At 35.7% G+C, this 15,946-nt stretch overlaps 2 protein-coding genes across 2 annotated transcripts; one reads left to right on the top strand and one right to left on the bottom strand.

Annotated features, from left to right (window-relative positions):
• Nucleotides 1–279: 279 nt before the first annotated feature.
• LOC114400657 (U-box domain-containing protein 40-like) lies at nucleotides 280–2,504 on the top strand. Its single transcript, XM_028363219.1, has one exon. It carries the CDS (start codon nucleotides 613–615, stop codon nucleotides 2,317–2,319), a length of 1,707 nt encoding a protein of 568 aa, XP_028219020.1. The 5' UTR covers nucleotides 280–612; the 3' UTR covers nucleotides 2,320–2,504.
• Nucleotides 2,505–9,238: 6,734 nt separating this feature from the next.
• LOC114398296 (peroxidase 31-like) lies at nucleotides 9,239–10,556 on the bottom strand. Its single transcript, XM_028360479.1, has one exon. The coding sequence runs from the start codon at nucleotides 10,498–10,500 to the stop codon at nucleotides 9,526–9,528; it is 975 nt and encodes a 324-aa protein (XP_028216280.1). The 5' UTR covers nucleotides 10,501–10,556; the 3' UTR covers nucleotides 9,239–9,525.
• Between the last annotated feature and the right edge of the window lie 5,390 nt (nucleotides 10,557–15,946).

Genomic DNA, 15,946 nt, shown 5'->3' with positions numbered 1-15,946 from the left:
ACAGAAGAAGGTAAACATAGAAGTATAAATCTACCACGCGTAGTAATTATCTCGCACACAAGTCCTCTTGTTCTTCATATATAAAAATCAAAACTAATGCTCACGTAGCTAGATTAAAATTTTATTATATAGATATATAAAACTTCGTACTCTATTGCTCAGAGGCTCATCGTTATTATATAGATATATAAACACCCATATTTCCACGCGTTGTCTATTGTCAGGCTAATGTAGTTTAATTTTATAAGTTAAAAAAAAAAACAAACAAACATTATTCTTAACCATCATTAGTTATATTGACAGGCTAATGTAGTGCTCAATGTAGTCCTCAACTTTCCCTTTAACCCCTTTCCAATTGGGCAGATTTTCTAAAAGCAAAGGAATCAAACCTCTCTCTCCCACACTCACTCCCACACCCTTCCCTGCAACTGCAACACCAAATCATCATTTCAGTCACACCTAAAATCCCAAAATACTATCACCAAATTTTCGTAACCCCATCAACTCAAATTCACAAACCCCCAATATAATGTTATTAGAACTCCGATGACACCCTTCAATTAACTCTCTCACATTCAACAGTGTGAGAGAGGGCATAACCTGAACCATCCCATGGAGATTCAACAAAGCTTGAAGCTCACAATCCACAAGAAATGGCCATCATCACCCAAAAAACCACCTAAAGAAACAGAACCAATAACCACCACCCCAACTACTCCAAAGCTGAAATGGAAGAAAATCTTCTTCCAAACCAAAACCAAAACCCAAACTCAAACACCCCCAGAAGAATTCCTCTGCCCTATTTCTCATTCCCTCATGTTCGACCCAGTCATCGTCTCCTCCGGCCACTCCTTCGAACGCTCCTCCGTGGAAGCCTGCATAAATGTCAATTTTACCCCTCAACTCCCCGACGGCACCACCCCCGATTTCTCCACCCTCATCCCCAACCTCGCCCTCAAATCCGCCATCCTCAAATGGTGCCAATCCACCCACACACCACCCCCTCCACACCCCAACAACAACAACAACCACCTCGTACAAACCTTAATCTCCTCGAACCCAAGCCTCGTACCCACCTTAAACCCCCCGAACCCAAGCCTGGTACACACGAACCCCACCCCAGAGAAAATCTCCGACCAAGATTTGATTTTGAATTCTCTGAACGAAAACCCACCACTGACGAACCTCCGCCACCACGCGGAAACCGAGGTTCCGATAAGACGGACACATTTGTACACAAGTTCCGATGAATCCATAGCGACAACGTCAGCCTCAACGCCGCCACTTCAACTCTCCACGCGCCCAAGCTGCTGCTACTACTCTTCACCTTCGTCTTCAGAACTCGAACCCGCCACAACCCCAGAAGAAGAAGAAATCATGACAAAGCTCAAAAACCCTCAACACAGTGTAATCGAAGAAGCGCTTATCTCTCTCAGAAAACTAACGAGAATAAGAGAAGAAACAAGGCTTCAACTTTGCACTCCTCGGTTACTCTCCGCGTTACGTTCCCTCGTTTTGTCGAAGCACGTGAACGTTCAGGTGAACGCTCTTGCATCGGTGGTGAACCTATCGTTGGAGAAAAGTAATAAGGTGAGGATCGTGCGGTCGGGGATGGTTCCGCCGTTGATCGAGGTTTTGAAGTTTGGATCCTCTGAGGCGCAGGAGCACGGTGCGGGCGCGCTGTTTAGTTTGGCAATGGATGATGATAACAAAACCGCGATTGGGGTTTTGGGTGGTTTGGCTCCGTTGCTTCACATGCTCCGATCCGAGAGCGAGCGGACTCGGCATGACTCGGCTTTGGCGCTTTATCATTTGTCTTTGGTTCAGAGTAACCGGTCCAAGATGGTTAAACTCGGTTCGGTTCCGGTTCTTTTGAGCATGGTTAAATCGGGTCATATGATGGGTCGGGTTATGTTGATATTGGGGAATTTGGGTTCCGGGTCGGACGGCCGGGCCGCAATGTTGGATGCGGGTGTGGTGGAGTGTTTAGTGGGGTTGCTCAGTGGGCCCGAACCGGGGACCGGGTCAACTCGGGAGAGTTGTGTGGCAGTGATGTATGCACTGAGTCACGGCGGGTTGAGGTTTAAGGCGGTGGCGAAGGCGGCCGGGGTGGTGGAGGTGTTGCAAAAGGTGGAGAAGATGGGGAGTGAGAGGGCCAGGCGGAAGGTGAGGAAGATATTGGAGATAATGAGGACAAAGGAGGTGGAGGAGGAGGATGTGGATTGGGAGGAGTTGCTAGACTCGGGGTTGGGTTGCCGGACTCGGAGTAGACTCGGTGGTGGGTTGGATGAGTCAAGTGCAAACTCGGCCGAGTTTTGAGTAAAGTTGATTTTTTTTTATAAAAAAAATGTAAATGTTTGATTTTTTAAGATTATGTTGTTATTAAGGTTCTTTTGGTTCACATGCTTTTTTGGATTTTTCTTTTAAAAAAATCCATTGTTTTTATGATTTTTGAAGTTGGATGAAGAATTGATAAATGGGAGTATTTTTTTTTTAATTTGATTTATATGTATTATCAGTATATATATATATATAGCTTAATTATATTTTTTATTTCTTTACTTTTTTCAATTTTATGAATTTTGTATCTTAATTTTATTTTATTTTTATAAACTTGATCCTCACTAGTTTAATTATGTAATTTTGTTCTTTTTATTCATTTCACATTCAATATTAAATAGAAATGTTGATGTAACATTATAGTGGCATGTCATGTCAATATTTCCATTAAATATTGCAGTAATGAATTCGATCAAAATTATATTAGACTAATGGAATCAAATTCGTAAAAAAAGAAAGAAGAGAGAAACAACAAATTTGATGACATTGAGAAAAGGAAAGATTAAAGGTACAATATTTTTTTTTACAAAGTCTTTTAATATAGGATTTAATCGTATTATCACGTCATTCTATCCAGTAGTATGATGTGATAAGAGGATAAATTTCTATTAAATATTTGTGTAAAACTATACTGATAGATCATATAAATTAAACTCTTTCATTTCTAAATTTTTTTTCTTTGGGTTTGGAGGGATGGAAATAGAAAAGGGTTTTCAGCTGAACTGAGGTTGTGGGAGTTCATTGTTGATTAGATTTATGTGGCAGGAGCAAATAAAGGACGGTGATGCTGTTGTTGATTGAATAAATGAAAGGGAAAAGAGTAATAAAGTTGATGATTTTTGGAGCAGAAAGTGCTGAAGGGGCGTTGGTGCATATGCTTATGCTACCACTTTATTCCATCTTCTCTGGACTGTAGTTGGTTATGTTCCCTTTTTGGGTTTTTCCCTTTTTTTTCTTCTTTCCTTTTGCACTCAAAGTTTTGGTATCTGAATTAAATTTAAGCTCGCATTTCATTTTCAACGTGTTCCAACTTCCAACTAGATTAGTTGTGGAGACAACGCGGAAGATTACTTCATGTGATCAGAATTTGGTTCTTAATTTGATCCTCATGTCATGTATGGACATTATTTGCTTAACTTTAAACTAATGTTACACTGATTAACTATGCTGATGTACAGGTAAATTTATGAAATTTTACTGTGAGTTTGTGGAAGAAGTAGTGCTTAATAATCATTGCACGTGTTCACCAGGTTTTAGTGTCAAATGGTCCAAGGAAAGCTTTATTTGCGAGTGCAGGTCTCATTATTGTTTAAAAAGACCAAACTAGTAAATATCTAAGGATATGTTGCATGGTTCTGGTTCTTCCATAACAAGGACTTTTTGGAATTTTCATGAAATCATTGTCTATTCTGTTTGTTTCTTATTGACAAAAGTTAAATAATTACTCCTATAGAATTGCCAGCAATAATATTCTTGAGGTGATTCATGTCCCACAATTATGTTCGGTCCTTGTATTGCCTTTCCTTGCTACTATAACTTTTTTGGTCAAGACCTTGCTACACTTGTTCTACTCTTATTCTTTTCCCACTCCATTTTTTCTTTCACTTCCTATATGTGTTGTACAGGCATAATATGGTATGAAAAAGTAGTATTACGTTGCTTTAACAACACATTCTTTACAGTTATCTGTTTACATAGTACTAGCAGTGAAGAATAATATTTCCCATAAATTCTCATAACTGAATAAAATGAAATGCAACTACTATGAAAATGAAAAGCAAGGGTTATGAGAAGTGAGAACCAAACTTAAGGTAACTTTTGCTTTTAATAGCTACGGTTTGGAAGTTGAAACTTGCGATAATATGTATGGCCTTAACGAATTATCTTTACCTGCGTTTGCATTGTTTTATAAATTAGCTAATACCCAAAATTAGACCACTCTGTTATACCAAATTCATAGTTTGGTCAAGAATGTCAAAAAGATTGAAAAACCGGTGAGATAGGCCTAACTTATTTTAGGGTCGGTTTCAAACCATATAATTTCTTTGGATTTATAATTTATTTTAGATTCAGTGTTATCACATGTATAGCAAAGAGATTTTGCTTATTCGACAGTTGATGGGGAAGAGCCTGATCTTGCTTGATGGTTTCTTAATAACTCCTTTTGTGCTTTAACAATGAAGAATGGTTTCTTAATGTAACACAAAAATAAGTAAAATGATAAGGGATTTGATTTGTTTATATTTAGATTACATTCCAAACTTTCACCCTTTTATTGTTGAAGAAAAGAAGAAAGAAACAGACTCTTGACACGGTCAGCACTCACCTGATATACTAAACGAATAAACGATGTTTAATCTTGCAAAATTATTTGGTTAATATCTCAAAAACATACCGAACTAAAGAAAATTTTTGCATCACTTGATTTTAAATTTGAACTAACCTTAACCAAAATCTGTCAGAACTTTTGCAATTATTTCTTCTATGTGAAACTCCTAAGTCCTAAAAAAGATAACAACGCATTATTCTATATCTCATGTTAACGTGCTCATGTGTTTGGTGTCTTTGGGCAAACAGATCACACAATCAAAGGGTGGACCCGTAGAGCAATCAAGTAGCACCACAATTGGGGTTTGGTGATATGGAGCAGTAACCCAAAGGCGCAAGAGGTTGAGCAGCATGAGCTTCAAGATCACGTTGCTATTCTCACCTGTGTATTAAAATAATTTTTTCTTTCCAAAATGCCCTTTTAACCGAAATATGTTTTTGTCATAATGTGGGGGTGTGGAAAAAAATCAAAACAAAAATACATTTCCATTGTTATGAAAATATATTTCCATTTTGATTTTTTTCGCACTCCATATACTACAATGAACATTTATGTTGTATATTTTTTTACAAAGGAACATATATTATAACAAAAATGTAATTCTATTTTTTTAGGACAAAAAATGGCTAAGCTAAGGCAAAGGGTATGTGTAGTCCAGCCTGAATTCATTAAAAGATAAAAAAAAAAAAGAAAAGAAGAAGAAACAAGGCAAAATCTCTAAAGGGGATTATGTTTTATTTGTGTCATATACATAAAAAAAATCATGATTTTGTTGTTTCGGACAAAACAAAATCATGATTCCATTACAACCAAAAAAGGGGGAGGGCAATGGTTTAGAAAAGGTAGGAGGGATAATTTTGTCCATTTATATTTTTTGAAAAGTTTGGGGTGAATATAGAAATTTAGGGATTGAAAAGAACATGCACTATCCCAAATGGCAAATGGCTGAGAGATTGTGAGACCAATATACCCAACAAATTTCTTTCACACCTAACATAATTTTAAAATTTTAACTTTATCTTTTTTACTTTTTCTTCTTCGTTCGTTCCTTCCTTCCTTTTCTCTTTTCTTGGCATAGCCTACATATTGACAATTTGTAAGGCACTTCTCATTTGGAGTTTTTGGCGCATCCTTTGGTCTCATCCTTCTCCTCCGTGAAGCTGGTGTTGGTATTGTTCGTGGTGTGTGTATGTTGTTTGTGGCTCCTCCCTAGTTTCTCCTCGGGAAGTTCCTTGTCGTTCTCCACGAGTTTCCTCTCCTCTGCCATAGTGAGTAGCTTTGCGTCGTCACCGATAAGTTTTTTTTACCTTTGCTTACTCCATACGAATTGTCAATCTATATACGTTCAATACATAGAAAAATAAAAACGTAGACAACAGAACTCACAGCAACAATAGCAAAACGGAGGCAGACACCAATGATGAGCACACACAGATTGATAAAAATGAATCACAGATTGATGAAGACAACCACATATTGAAGAAAAAATGATGAGAGAATGAGAGGAGAAATGAAAAACGCATGAATGAATGATGCATCCAGACATATTTCCAATTCGTATTTCACATTTAAGTGTCAATGAAGAAGGGACAAAATTGATTTTTCACTCAAAATTTTGGATAAGAAATGATATTGAGTATAGAAAGAAAATCCCCAATAGACATGCATCATAGGAAAAATAAACAAACCATTTTCCTTTTCCTTTTACTTATTTTGTTTAGTTGTCTTGACCGAAATTTTTTTACTACTTTGAGCCTCATCCCCTTTTCATTTCGAAAAGAATAATCTAAAATGTAAAAAGAAAAATCTGAATTAATCTTTTTTCTAAATAAAAAGAGGATAGTGCTTGAGATTTATGGGATGCAGGAAGCTGTGGCCTTACTTTAGTAATGCAACTAAGCCAAGGACAAATTAATATATGCCGGCCCAAAATACTGTGTAATCTCCTGCATCCATCTCAGATCTGTCAGAATAGGCTCCTCGCACTTCTTAATAGCACATACTGAGACCCCAAAAGAATCTATTGAGACCCAAATGAACAAATTTTTGGGCTCACAAAGAAAGGGGATAGTTTATTTGTCCCCACACTCATCCCCCCTCCCCAAAATAGAAAAGGGGAAGTAGAAAAAGTCTCCAAAGCACAGAAGAGAACAATTAAGCATTAAATCGATTTTTATAAATAAATTTTATATTAGTTGCTCTCGGATGAACAAAAATGTTTTACTACATTGTAGTAGTACTATTTAACATGTGCCAATTCAATCTAGTTCACATTCTGAGTTTGAGTTTTTTTTTTTTTTAAACTTTGTTTTATTGCAAAGGAGACACAAACCTAATTGGTCTGGAACCAACCCAAACCGCGTGTACCAAAATAAAGTTTTCCTTTCAGCAATAATCAATAAAGATGTTTAACGTCCTGAAGAATGATACCAGGTCCCACGTAAACAGCATAATGGGGGATTATCCAGCCTGGTTGCACATTCATCATTTGACCAAACATAAAGCCTGTGTTGGTTTAGATTTGGTTCCTCAATCACCGCAAATTCCAGTTCAAGATTTTTTAACTAAAAATCCACCCAACAGTCAAAGCAACCCAAGCCTTCAGTCAAAACAAGAAAAGTTACCTAAGATGAAAGCTAAACAGTTACTCTAAGTTACTTCCTCCACTTTGTTATAAACAATAAAAATTACTTCTTTTTTTTCCAAATATAAGCAAAAATTAACTTTTTTTTATTTAAATTTTAACGAGAATATCTTCAAAATTTATTTTATTTAATATGGACAAAAAAAATATGATGTCAAGTAAGATAATTTAGAAAATTAAATTATTTTTTATTTCGAGATTAACACAATTTAATAAAATTAACAAATTTCTTAAAAAATGTTAAATTATTATTCTTTTGTATATAACATAGATTAAAGGAAATAATTATTTCACTATTATAACCCATTGACAATTTTATGGATCGTTATAGATGTCAAGTATTTATTAATTTTATCAATAATTAATTTTTGTTAGAAAATTTGATTGATTATCTAACAAACCCTCCCTATCATATTATTTGTTGGTTTTTTTTACATAAAACAAGAAAAATTATTAAATGAATGAAAGAAAATGTTAATTTTACAGAATTAATCTTATCATTATTAATTTATTTATTATTATTCATAATTAATATTATAAAAGATATAAGTAAAAAAATTATTAATATTATATTAAAAAATTAAAATAATTATTATTTTAAAACATTTTTTCTTAAGACAGGACAATCATAATATGACAGAAGGAGTATATGTTTTTTATCTATAAAAACTTGAACGAGTCTAATTCTTCTAGGATTGTGTTAATACTCGTTCAAGGGCAATTTTATCTCGCGGGAAGCATTTGAGTTTCAACTAATCAGCGATAACAGAGGAGAAAAATCTAGAAACCAGATATTATAGCATATGCGGCGCCTCTGTTGCATTAAAAACTCAGCAACAACTGCAGCTGTATAATAAAATGGGTGTATGTATGTATTCATGGTGTCCAATATGCGTCCGTGTCAGTGTCCGACATCGACATGATACCCGTACTACATTCTATATTTTGGACATTACAAGTATCTACATGTCTGTGTCTGTGTCGTGTTCGATGTCCGTGCTTCATAGGTATTCATGCATATGCATACTGCTGCATGGTCCTTAAAACCAGTTGTTACAATTACAAAGACCCCCCATATAAGGGACAAAATTGGTGCCACAATGCACACAAAATGTATTTTTCAAAATCCAAAGACCAAAGGGCATCTCCTGCATTTTAATATTGCCTAGCCAAATTCTTCACCCCATTTAAGTTTCCATTGTTTAAGCACAGACCATAACTTAATCACGCATCCTTCTTATAATTTTATTGTTTTATAATTTTATTACAAGCTCTATCTTACCACTAACGACACTATCCAACAAAAAATGCGTTCTTCCATGACAAATCTATTACTCCACTGTATCCATTATCAATGAATAAACAAACTACTGATCTGCTCGCCAAAATCAATAGACTCTTAAAACTTGAATTTACACCTATATTTAACCCTAAAATCTAAGTTCATCTAGGGAAAATTGTCTCTCATTCATGTATACTATTCTCACCATATTATTAGTTAATGTAGGATATAAATTTAAATTTGAACTTGACTTAATACCATTAGCTTATGAGCTGCAGATTATTTTCACTTATATATGCTATGCTGACATTATTACTAATCAATGAGATCTTTAACACACCCCTCATATAGCAAGACATCTTTAGTGTGAAATTGACATGACTAGACATATGAGTGCTGCAATAAAAACCATAACACATAGCTTGATATATTCAACTACAATCACTACTAATTCACTATGATATACACTAATACTATATTAGAATTTAGCTTCTTTTGTTCTTTTATGACATTTAGAATTTAGCTTTAGATCTAACTCTATTGCCAAAGCTAATTTCTGAAGTGAGAATTGTTTCTCTCACTATATACAAATGGAATCTCAAACCCAAACACTAGCTGTTCTAACATCTTCAAAAAAAACAAATGGGAGCTCAAAATGAGAAATTTTATTAATTAAATCTTATCTTATAATATTACATTGGAAAAACATACTCAGACTCATCTATCCAAAGAACAAGAGGGCGAAGAACAACAATAGTAACTCCTCAATACCCCAATGCCCCCATTCTCTTACAACCTCATAAACACTATGTATGTATAATCAACCTCAAAAACCATCCAATTCACGCACAACAGAGGTATCATTCTCATTATCATTATAAATTATAAAATCTCATCTCATTATCAAATTCAGACAACAAAAAAGAAAATTCAATTAATCTGATCACACCTGCGCCTGATCTCTCCTTTCCTCCCAGTCTGCACATTCAAGAGACTCAACTTGTGCATCGCCCTAGCAAAAACCTGAAAGAATCTATTTTGATCCTTAGCAAAGGTCTCCACAAAGGGTCTCGTAGAAGGGTCACCATACAAACCATGGTCAGATTTCAACACACCCAAACCCTTGGGAAGGTTCTGGAAGTAAGCATTGTCGAACTTGTTCGGCGTCATGATGTCGTTGAAGACTGATAAGGTAGGGTTAGTTTTGTAATCTGCACAAGCCTTTTGAAGCCCCTGAGCGTAGCGAGGGTTGTAGGAGGAGGAAGTGTTGTTGGAGAGGTTCGTGACGAACTCGGAGCAGTGAGAGAATCCGACGGTGTGGGCCCCACTGAGGGCGACGAATTCTTCGACGGTGAAGCCGCGTTTGGCGAAGAGTTGGGTGATTTGAGAGATGGGCATGGAGGGGGTGGGGAGGTGGGAGGATACGGCGGAGGCGAGGGAGGTTCGGCCGTCGCGGCGGCCGAGGAAGACGGGGAAGAAGGGGCCGCCGAGCATGGTGAGGAGGTCGCGGGTGGCGGCGGAGAGGATGTCGGAGCAGGAGACGGTGTTGGGGCAGGAGAGCTCGAGGGCGGTCTTGGCACGGACGACGAGGTCGAAGGCGTCGCCGGGGAGGGAGAGGTTGATGTCGGCGTCGCGCTCGGCCTTGGAGAAGGCGGTGGAGGAGAGGAGGATGGAGGCGTCGCAGCCGTTGGGGAGGAGGCAGTCGTGGAGGAAGAGGCGGAGGGTGGCGGCGGCGGTGGTGGGGCTGGCGATCTGCTTGCTGGTTACTGTGTCCCTAATGATCTGGCTGAACTGTGGACACGTGTCATTGTAGAAATCCAAGGTGAGTCGCGCGTTAGCAGAAGAAAAAGATAGTAGCAATGTGGTGAAGAGGAAGAAGAAGAAGAAGAGAGAAAATGAAGCCATTGTTAGAGAAGTTGAGAACTGAAAAGTGAGTAATGAATTGATGATGAGAAGAAACTAAAGAGTTATTGTATTTAATTTTTTTCACTTTTATTCCACTTCACGTAACACTTTGTACTCCACAAAAATAAAAAATCATGAGTTATTCTTTTGATAATAAAAACTAAAAACTAAGAATACTAGTTAGTAATATTTGTCCATAAATAAATAAAAAAAACAAATACCTTCCTAGTTACTTGCATTGCCTTTTGTCATCTCCTTCCTATGCCACTTCTCCAACAGTACAAAGTGTTCAGGTCTATTCTCAGTGACATAGTCTTTACCCTCATCTCTATAGTATTGAGCTATAGCAAGGGGTTCAACCATTCTTCTGTAACTAGTTCCGACTTGGATCCAACTTTGGCAAAAGGCTTCACTTGCTTTCTGAGGCCTAATCTTTGCTTCTTCTACCATATATTTCCAGTAATTTTTTAGGGTACAGTGCCATTTCGTAGCTTCCTCGTCGCATGGCATGTTCATGTTCTTCTAGCTGTCGTGGTACCCAATATTACGTTTTTTACAATACACCATGTAACATGCAAGTTGGGCCATGTCTATCTTCATCTTATTCAATTTATTTGATGGATCAAGTTTAACCCTCTTGTGCACGATGAATTTATTTTCCCGTTTTTCCAACGTTGTTACCAAGGCTTTCATATCAATGTTCTGGTGATGTTGCTGCTGCCAAATAGATTTTAGACAAGAGATTACACATAACTAGTTGCGTGACATCAAACGCTAAAATCGTCAAATCCAAACCCGGTTCTCTGAAAACTTTCCATGATATTCCCTCTCCCTTGGTTGTAATGATGCCTGCATAACGGGACGTGATAACATCCCATGGTTAGCGAAGAAGAACTGCAGAGCTTGTCAGAAAAGAAGCAAGCTCGATTCCAATGCAAAATCTGCAGCCACAAGTACATAAAATCCAACATAATAAGTAATATTATGAAAATCAGCAGTTCATGTTACTTTCTTTTATGAGTTTTTTAAGGTAAAAACGTCCAAAACCCAATAAGGAAAGAAGACTGTTTCACTTATCACTTACAATGCAGATTGTGTCATTGTGCTTAATTCCTAAAGTGGCACAGGTGACTTAGAGCTAGAAACTTGTGATGCAGTGAGTTCTTTGACAGAAGATGGCTAAGAAGAGAAATGTTATGAGCATGAAGTCACTGAATGATTAAAGCCATAGTAAACAATGGAACAAGGTAAGTCAAGTAAATAAAATTGAAAAGACTTGTACATAGACGTAGAATTGGTAGTCCACCGATAGGTCATAATTTTTTTTTTCTTAAATATGTTTTTCTTTTTTACTTAATAAGACCTTGTACCATTCAGGACCTTCCTCCATTTGATTCAACTTTTTGAATGGATTAGATAATACGTTCCTCTGCATGATAAATTACGAGTGTAAATAATACTTAATAAGAATTAATAATTCTAGTTTTTAAAAAAATAGAAGATATTCACATACCTGCATGTGTGGTGTCAATGCTAGTGCCCGCAACTGTAAACTGATACTACCTTCAAGTACTGAATTTGATTGATGCAGAGTAATGAAATCCTAGCAAATTGAGATTTTCCACTATATTTCCATAATAAACATATTGAAGTCCTTGATTTCTAACATGGATAGGGCACATTGCCACAAGAAGTTCTAAAATAGAGTCAGGATTCTCAAAACAGATACAATTTACATCAGAAGAGAAATGTTTCAAAAGGCACGTAAGCACTGGTTTGAGGAGTCAATGAGGCAGCTAGAGAATTGTGTGGTTCATAACAAAGAGCCTTGGAAGTGGGTCATTGAGTGACACAACATTAGAAAAACAAGAATTCCTAATAGGATTACTTGATATGGCTTGTTGCAGCTTCTTGTCACCAAGAAAGTGATGCAGAGTGGCGGTTCTTTCCTAACTGAATGCTCTCCAATAGTGATATTGTGAAGAGAAAAGCAATTGATCCTCCAAGATCAAGGCCAGTAACAATCAATGGAGTGGAACAATTAATCTGAATTATGATTGTTGGATAAAGATTTACATGATTTGCAAGACAAAATGAGTAAACTACTGCTATAAGATTCATTGAAAATTATCCTTATAATTTTGTTCCAAACAGTGAAGTTTGCTGGTTGTAATCCTTAGCTAAAACTCTCTTTAAAACAACTTTGCATGAAAAAACACCCGATGAGAAAAAAAGAGTAATGATAAACATTCACCTTATTTTGGGGTGCACTGATATGATATGGAAAGAAGAGAGAAAGAGAAGAAGAAGAAAAAAGAAAGAGTAGAGAGAGAAAGTGATAAATGTGACAAGTAATGCAATGAAAAATGAGGAGGTATAGAAAGAAAATCAGGTGAAAATGAGATTGAAGCAAAAATGAAATAAATATTATATTTTTCCTAAGTGAAGAAAAGAAGTAAAGAAATAAGTGCTAGTGTTTTTAAAATATAAACATATAATCCAATGGGATGCATAGAATGATGACAGAGGGAAAGGAAGTGATGTACCATGGATTTCAATTGATCAAGCCTACAATGATTTTTATGGAAGAGTGAAATTGTAGTGTTGTTAACAGAGAAAATTGGATTGATTTCATCACACAGTAGGTCAAAGTGAAGGATTTTCTCCTCTGTGGGAGCATAAGATGGAACCAAATCCGCTTGGAAATCAGAATAGTCTAATGTGGCCTCAAATGCTATAATGGTCAAATCTGAATCTGGACGTTTATGAACCTTCCAGGATAATCCCTCTCCCTCTTTCTTTTTTGAACAGGTGTCTTCGTGATAACTCGAGGTAACAATCCATGATCGGTGAAGAAGAACATGGCTGCTTGTCACAAAAGATGCAAACTCGATTCCACTGTTAAATCTGCTACCACTGGCACACAAAATCCAACATAACTAATACAATGAGGGTAAGCACTTCATGTTATTTTCAGGTAAAAACCAAATGTCAACAAGGAAGAGAAGCAATGTTTCACCTATCGCATATAGTGCAGATAGGGTCATGGTGCTTCTTGACTGATGATGATGATGAGTATCGAGGAAAACTGCCATGGAGTTTGTGAATAATGAGCAAAAAGACTGAATGGTTGATGCCATTGCAAAGAATGAAGTTAAGTTAACAAACTTATTTAATGGTGTGAGCAAGTCAGGGTTTTTGAAGTCAAAGCTGAATGAACATCCTAAAATAAATAAAAATAATTTTATTTAAAAATTAATAGAGTTTTTAGAAATTAAATAAATGAGAGGAAAGAATTTTTGTTAATTAAAATAAATGTTTCATGTTATTAGAAAATAAACATAGTAATGTTTTAGAAAATAAAATGATGTTTTAATTGGTTATTTATTTAATGAAAGAGTAAAATAAAGTTTTTTTTTTTATAAAATAAAAAAATAGAGTAAACAATAGGCTAGGCTATCTATAAATAGATATAATAGGTCAAATTTTATAATTATGATAGTCTTTACATTTTTCCTTCCTCCCAAATTCGATCTCCTTTCTTCCTCTCTCTAAATCCTATCTTTTTTTGCATATACTCAAACTTATCTCAGTAAAATTACAGTTTCAGACTTATTAATCGTTGGATTGCCCTAAAATTTGGACACCACTTTTGAAACTCAATTTCGCACATTCCCACCGTTGTAATTTACAAAATAATATTTATAGAAAAAGAAATGCTCCTCGCACGGAGATAATGAAATTGAGGTTCCAATCTTTTTTACTTCTCTCTTATGCTTGAAAACTCTAGCAAAACAACTAAAGAAAAAACTTGAGAAATCTTAGGAAACCTCTAGAGATTATTCTATCAATGAATTAGGTTTTGTGATCTTCATGAAAGTTGTAGCCCTAGATGTTCGCTAACAAATGTCGCTGGTTCCACCCATTTTGGAGTTGTATAACCCCTTATAGAGTCAAATTACTGAGCAAAGGTTGAGCTGTCAAGACAAAGCAATGATCCAATGTTTACCTTAAGTTAAGACATAGTTAATGGTCAAACCGGTTTTTGTGATCAACATAAGAGTTACAGATAAAATAATTAGCTTTAAAACAAGATACATATGAACTTAATAGGATTAGTACATCCCATGTACAAAGCTTGTAGTAACTTAGGAGAAAATGTAAGGATATACTTGTTTACTATACATGTACGTACGTGTGTGTGTGTGTGTGTTGAGCATCTGTTAATTTCTGAGATACATGCGAACTTGCGACGTTGGATTGTGACATTGTGAGATGTTAAATTGTGGACATGACATATGATTGCGAATAAGTGTTTGGTCAATTCTTGATGTGATATTACTTGTGTTGTGAATTGTGAATTATATAATAACCCGACTGGTGTTTACCATGAGAAAAGTGTTTATGTGTGAGGTGTTAAAAGGAAAGTGTAGGGTTCCAAGTTAGGAACATGATGTGTTAAATTATAGCACAATGTGTTAAATATGTTTGAAAACAAGTGTGAGGTCGTGGGTATTGTATAATTCATGACCAATGTTTGCGTGCAAAAATTGTTTTAGGGGTTGGACTTCAATAAGGAAGGTGAGGTCCTAATGGATTCTTTGGAGTCTAGCTCTTGTGGTAAATACACTCGATTTGAGTGCTCATTTAAGCCTATGTTGATTCCACATAATTAGAGCATTCTCGCAAAACAAAGTAACCTTGATTGGTCACCTTATGATTTCACTTAGTAAGAGTGACCTGACATATCCATTTTGTGACGTATTTTGTCATGTATTCCTAGGAGCTCTAGTGTTATTCTTCAATGGCATGATATCACATTGCATATAGGTTTGAGTCTTAGTATAATTATTCCATAACGTCAATGAATTGTATATTATGAAATTGGTGAGTGTTGTTAGTCTTGATTCGAGTGTGTGATTCATGTGTAATATGATTAGAGATTGAAAAATAAATTTTAAATGATAAAGTTGTGAAATGACGTGAATTGTATTAAGTTGAACTATGTAATAAATATTTCCATATTGTATTTTGCTTATGTCTTTGTTTATTCGTATTTTATTTAAAAATGTAATAACTCATTCTCCGTGTGTTGTTTGCGTTTGGATTTTGTGATGATCTCGAACCTTGTATTTGTGGGAGCATATGACTAGGTGGATTACTTTAAGGAATCTCGTACTGGAGAATGCAAGGACACAATAATCTAATATGATGTCACATTGGAGTATGTGTTTTTGTTTTAATTACGTGATGTTTCAAACATGTTATTTTATTTTGTTACTTAACTTGAATTCTTTTATAAACTTGAATGATCTTGTTTTAAGTCATAAATATTTCTAAGAAATTTTATTTGATAACAGTAAAGCGAATATGAACATTTTATTCACGTGAATTTACTTACGATTGTATAAAATAAAATTGATTTAATTAGATTTTACGTTTTATA

This window comes from Glycine soja, chromosome 19 (assembly GCF_004193775.1).
Source record: "Glycine soja cultivar W05 chromosome 19, ASM419377v2, whole genome shotgun sequence".
Classification (NCBI taxonomy): Eukaryota; Viridiplantae; Streptophyta; class Magnoliopsida; order Fabales; family Fabaceae; genus Glycine; species Glycine soja.
This window is presented reverse-complemented; position numbering and strand designations above follow the sequence as displayed.

Bases quoted from the DNA above. Each gene is read 5' to 3' on its own strand.
- LOC114400657 (XM_028363219.1), top strand. From the start codon at position 613: ATGGAGATTCAACAAAGCTTGAAGCTCACAATCCACAAGAAATGGCCA.
- LOC114398296 (XM_028360479.1), bottom strand. From the start codon at position 10,500: ATGGCTTCATTTTCTCTCTTCTTCTTCTTCTTCCTCTTCACCACATTG.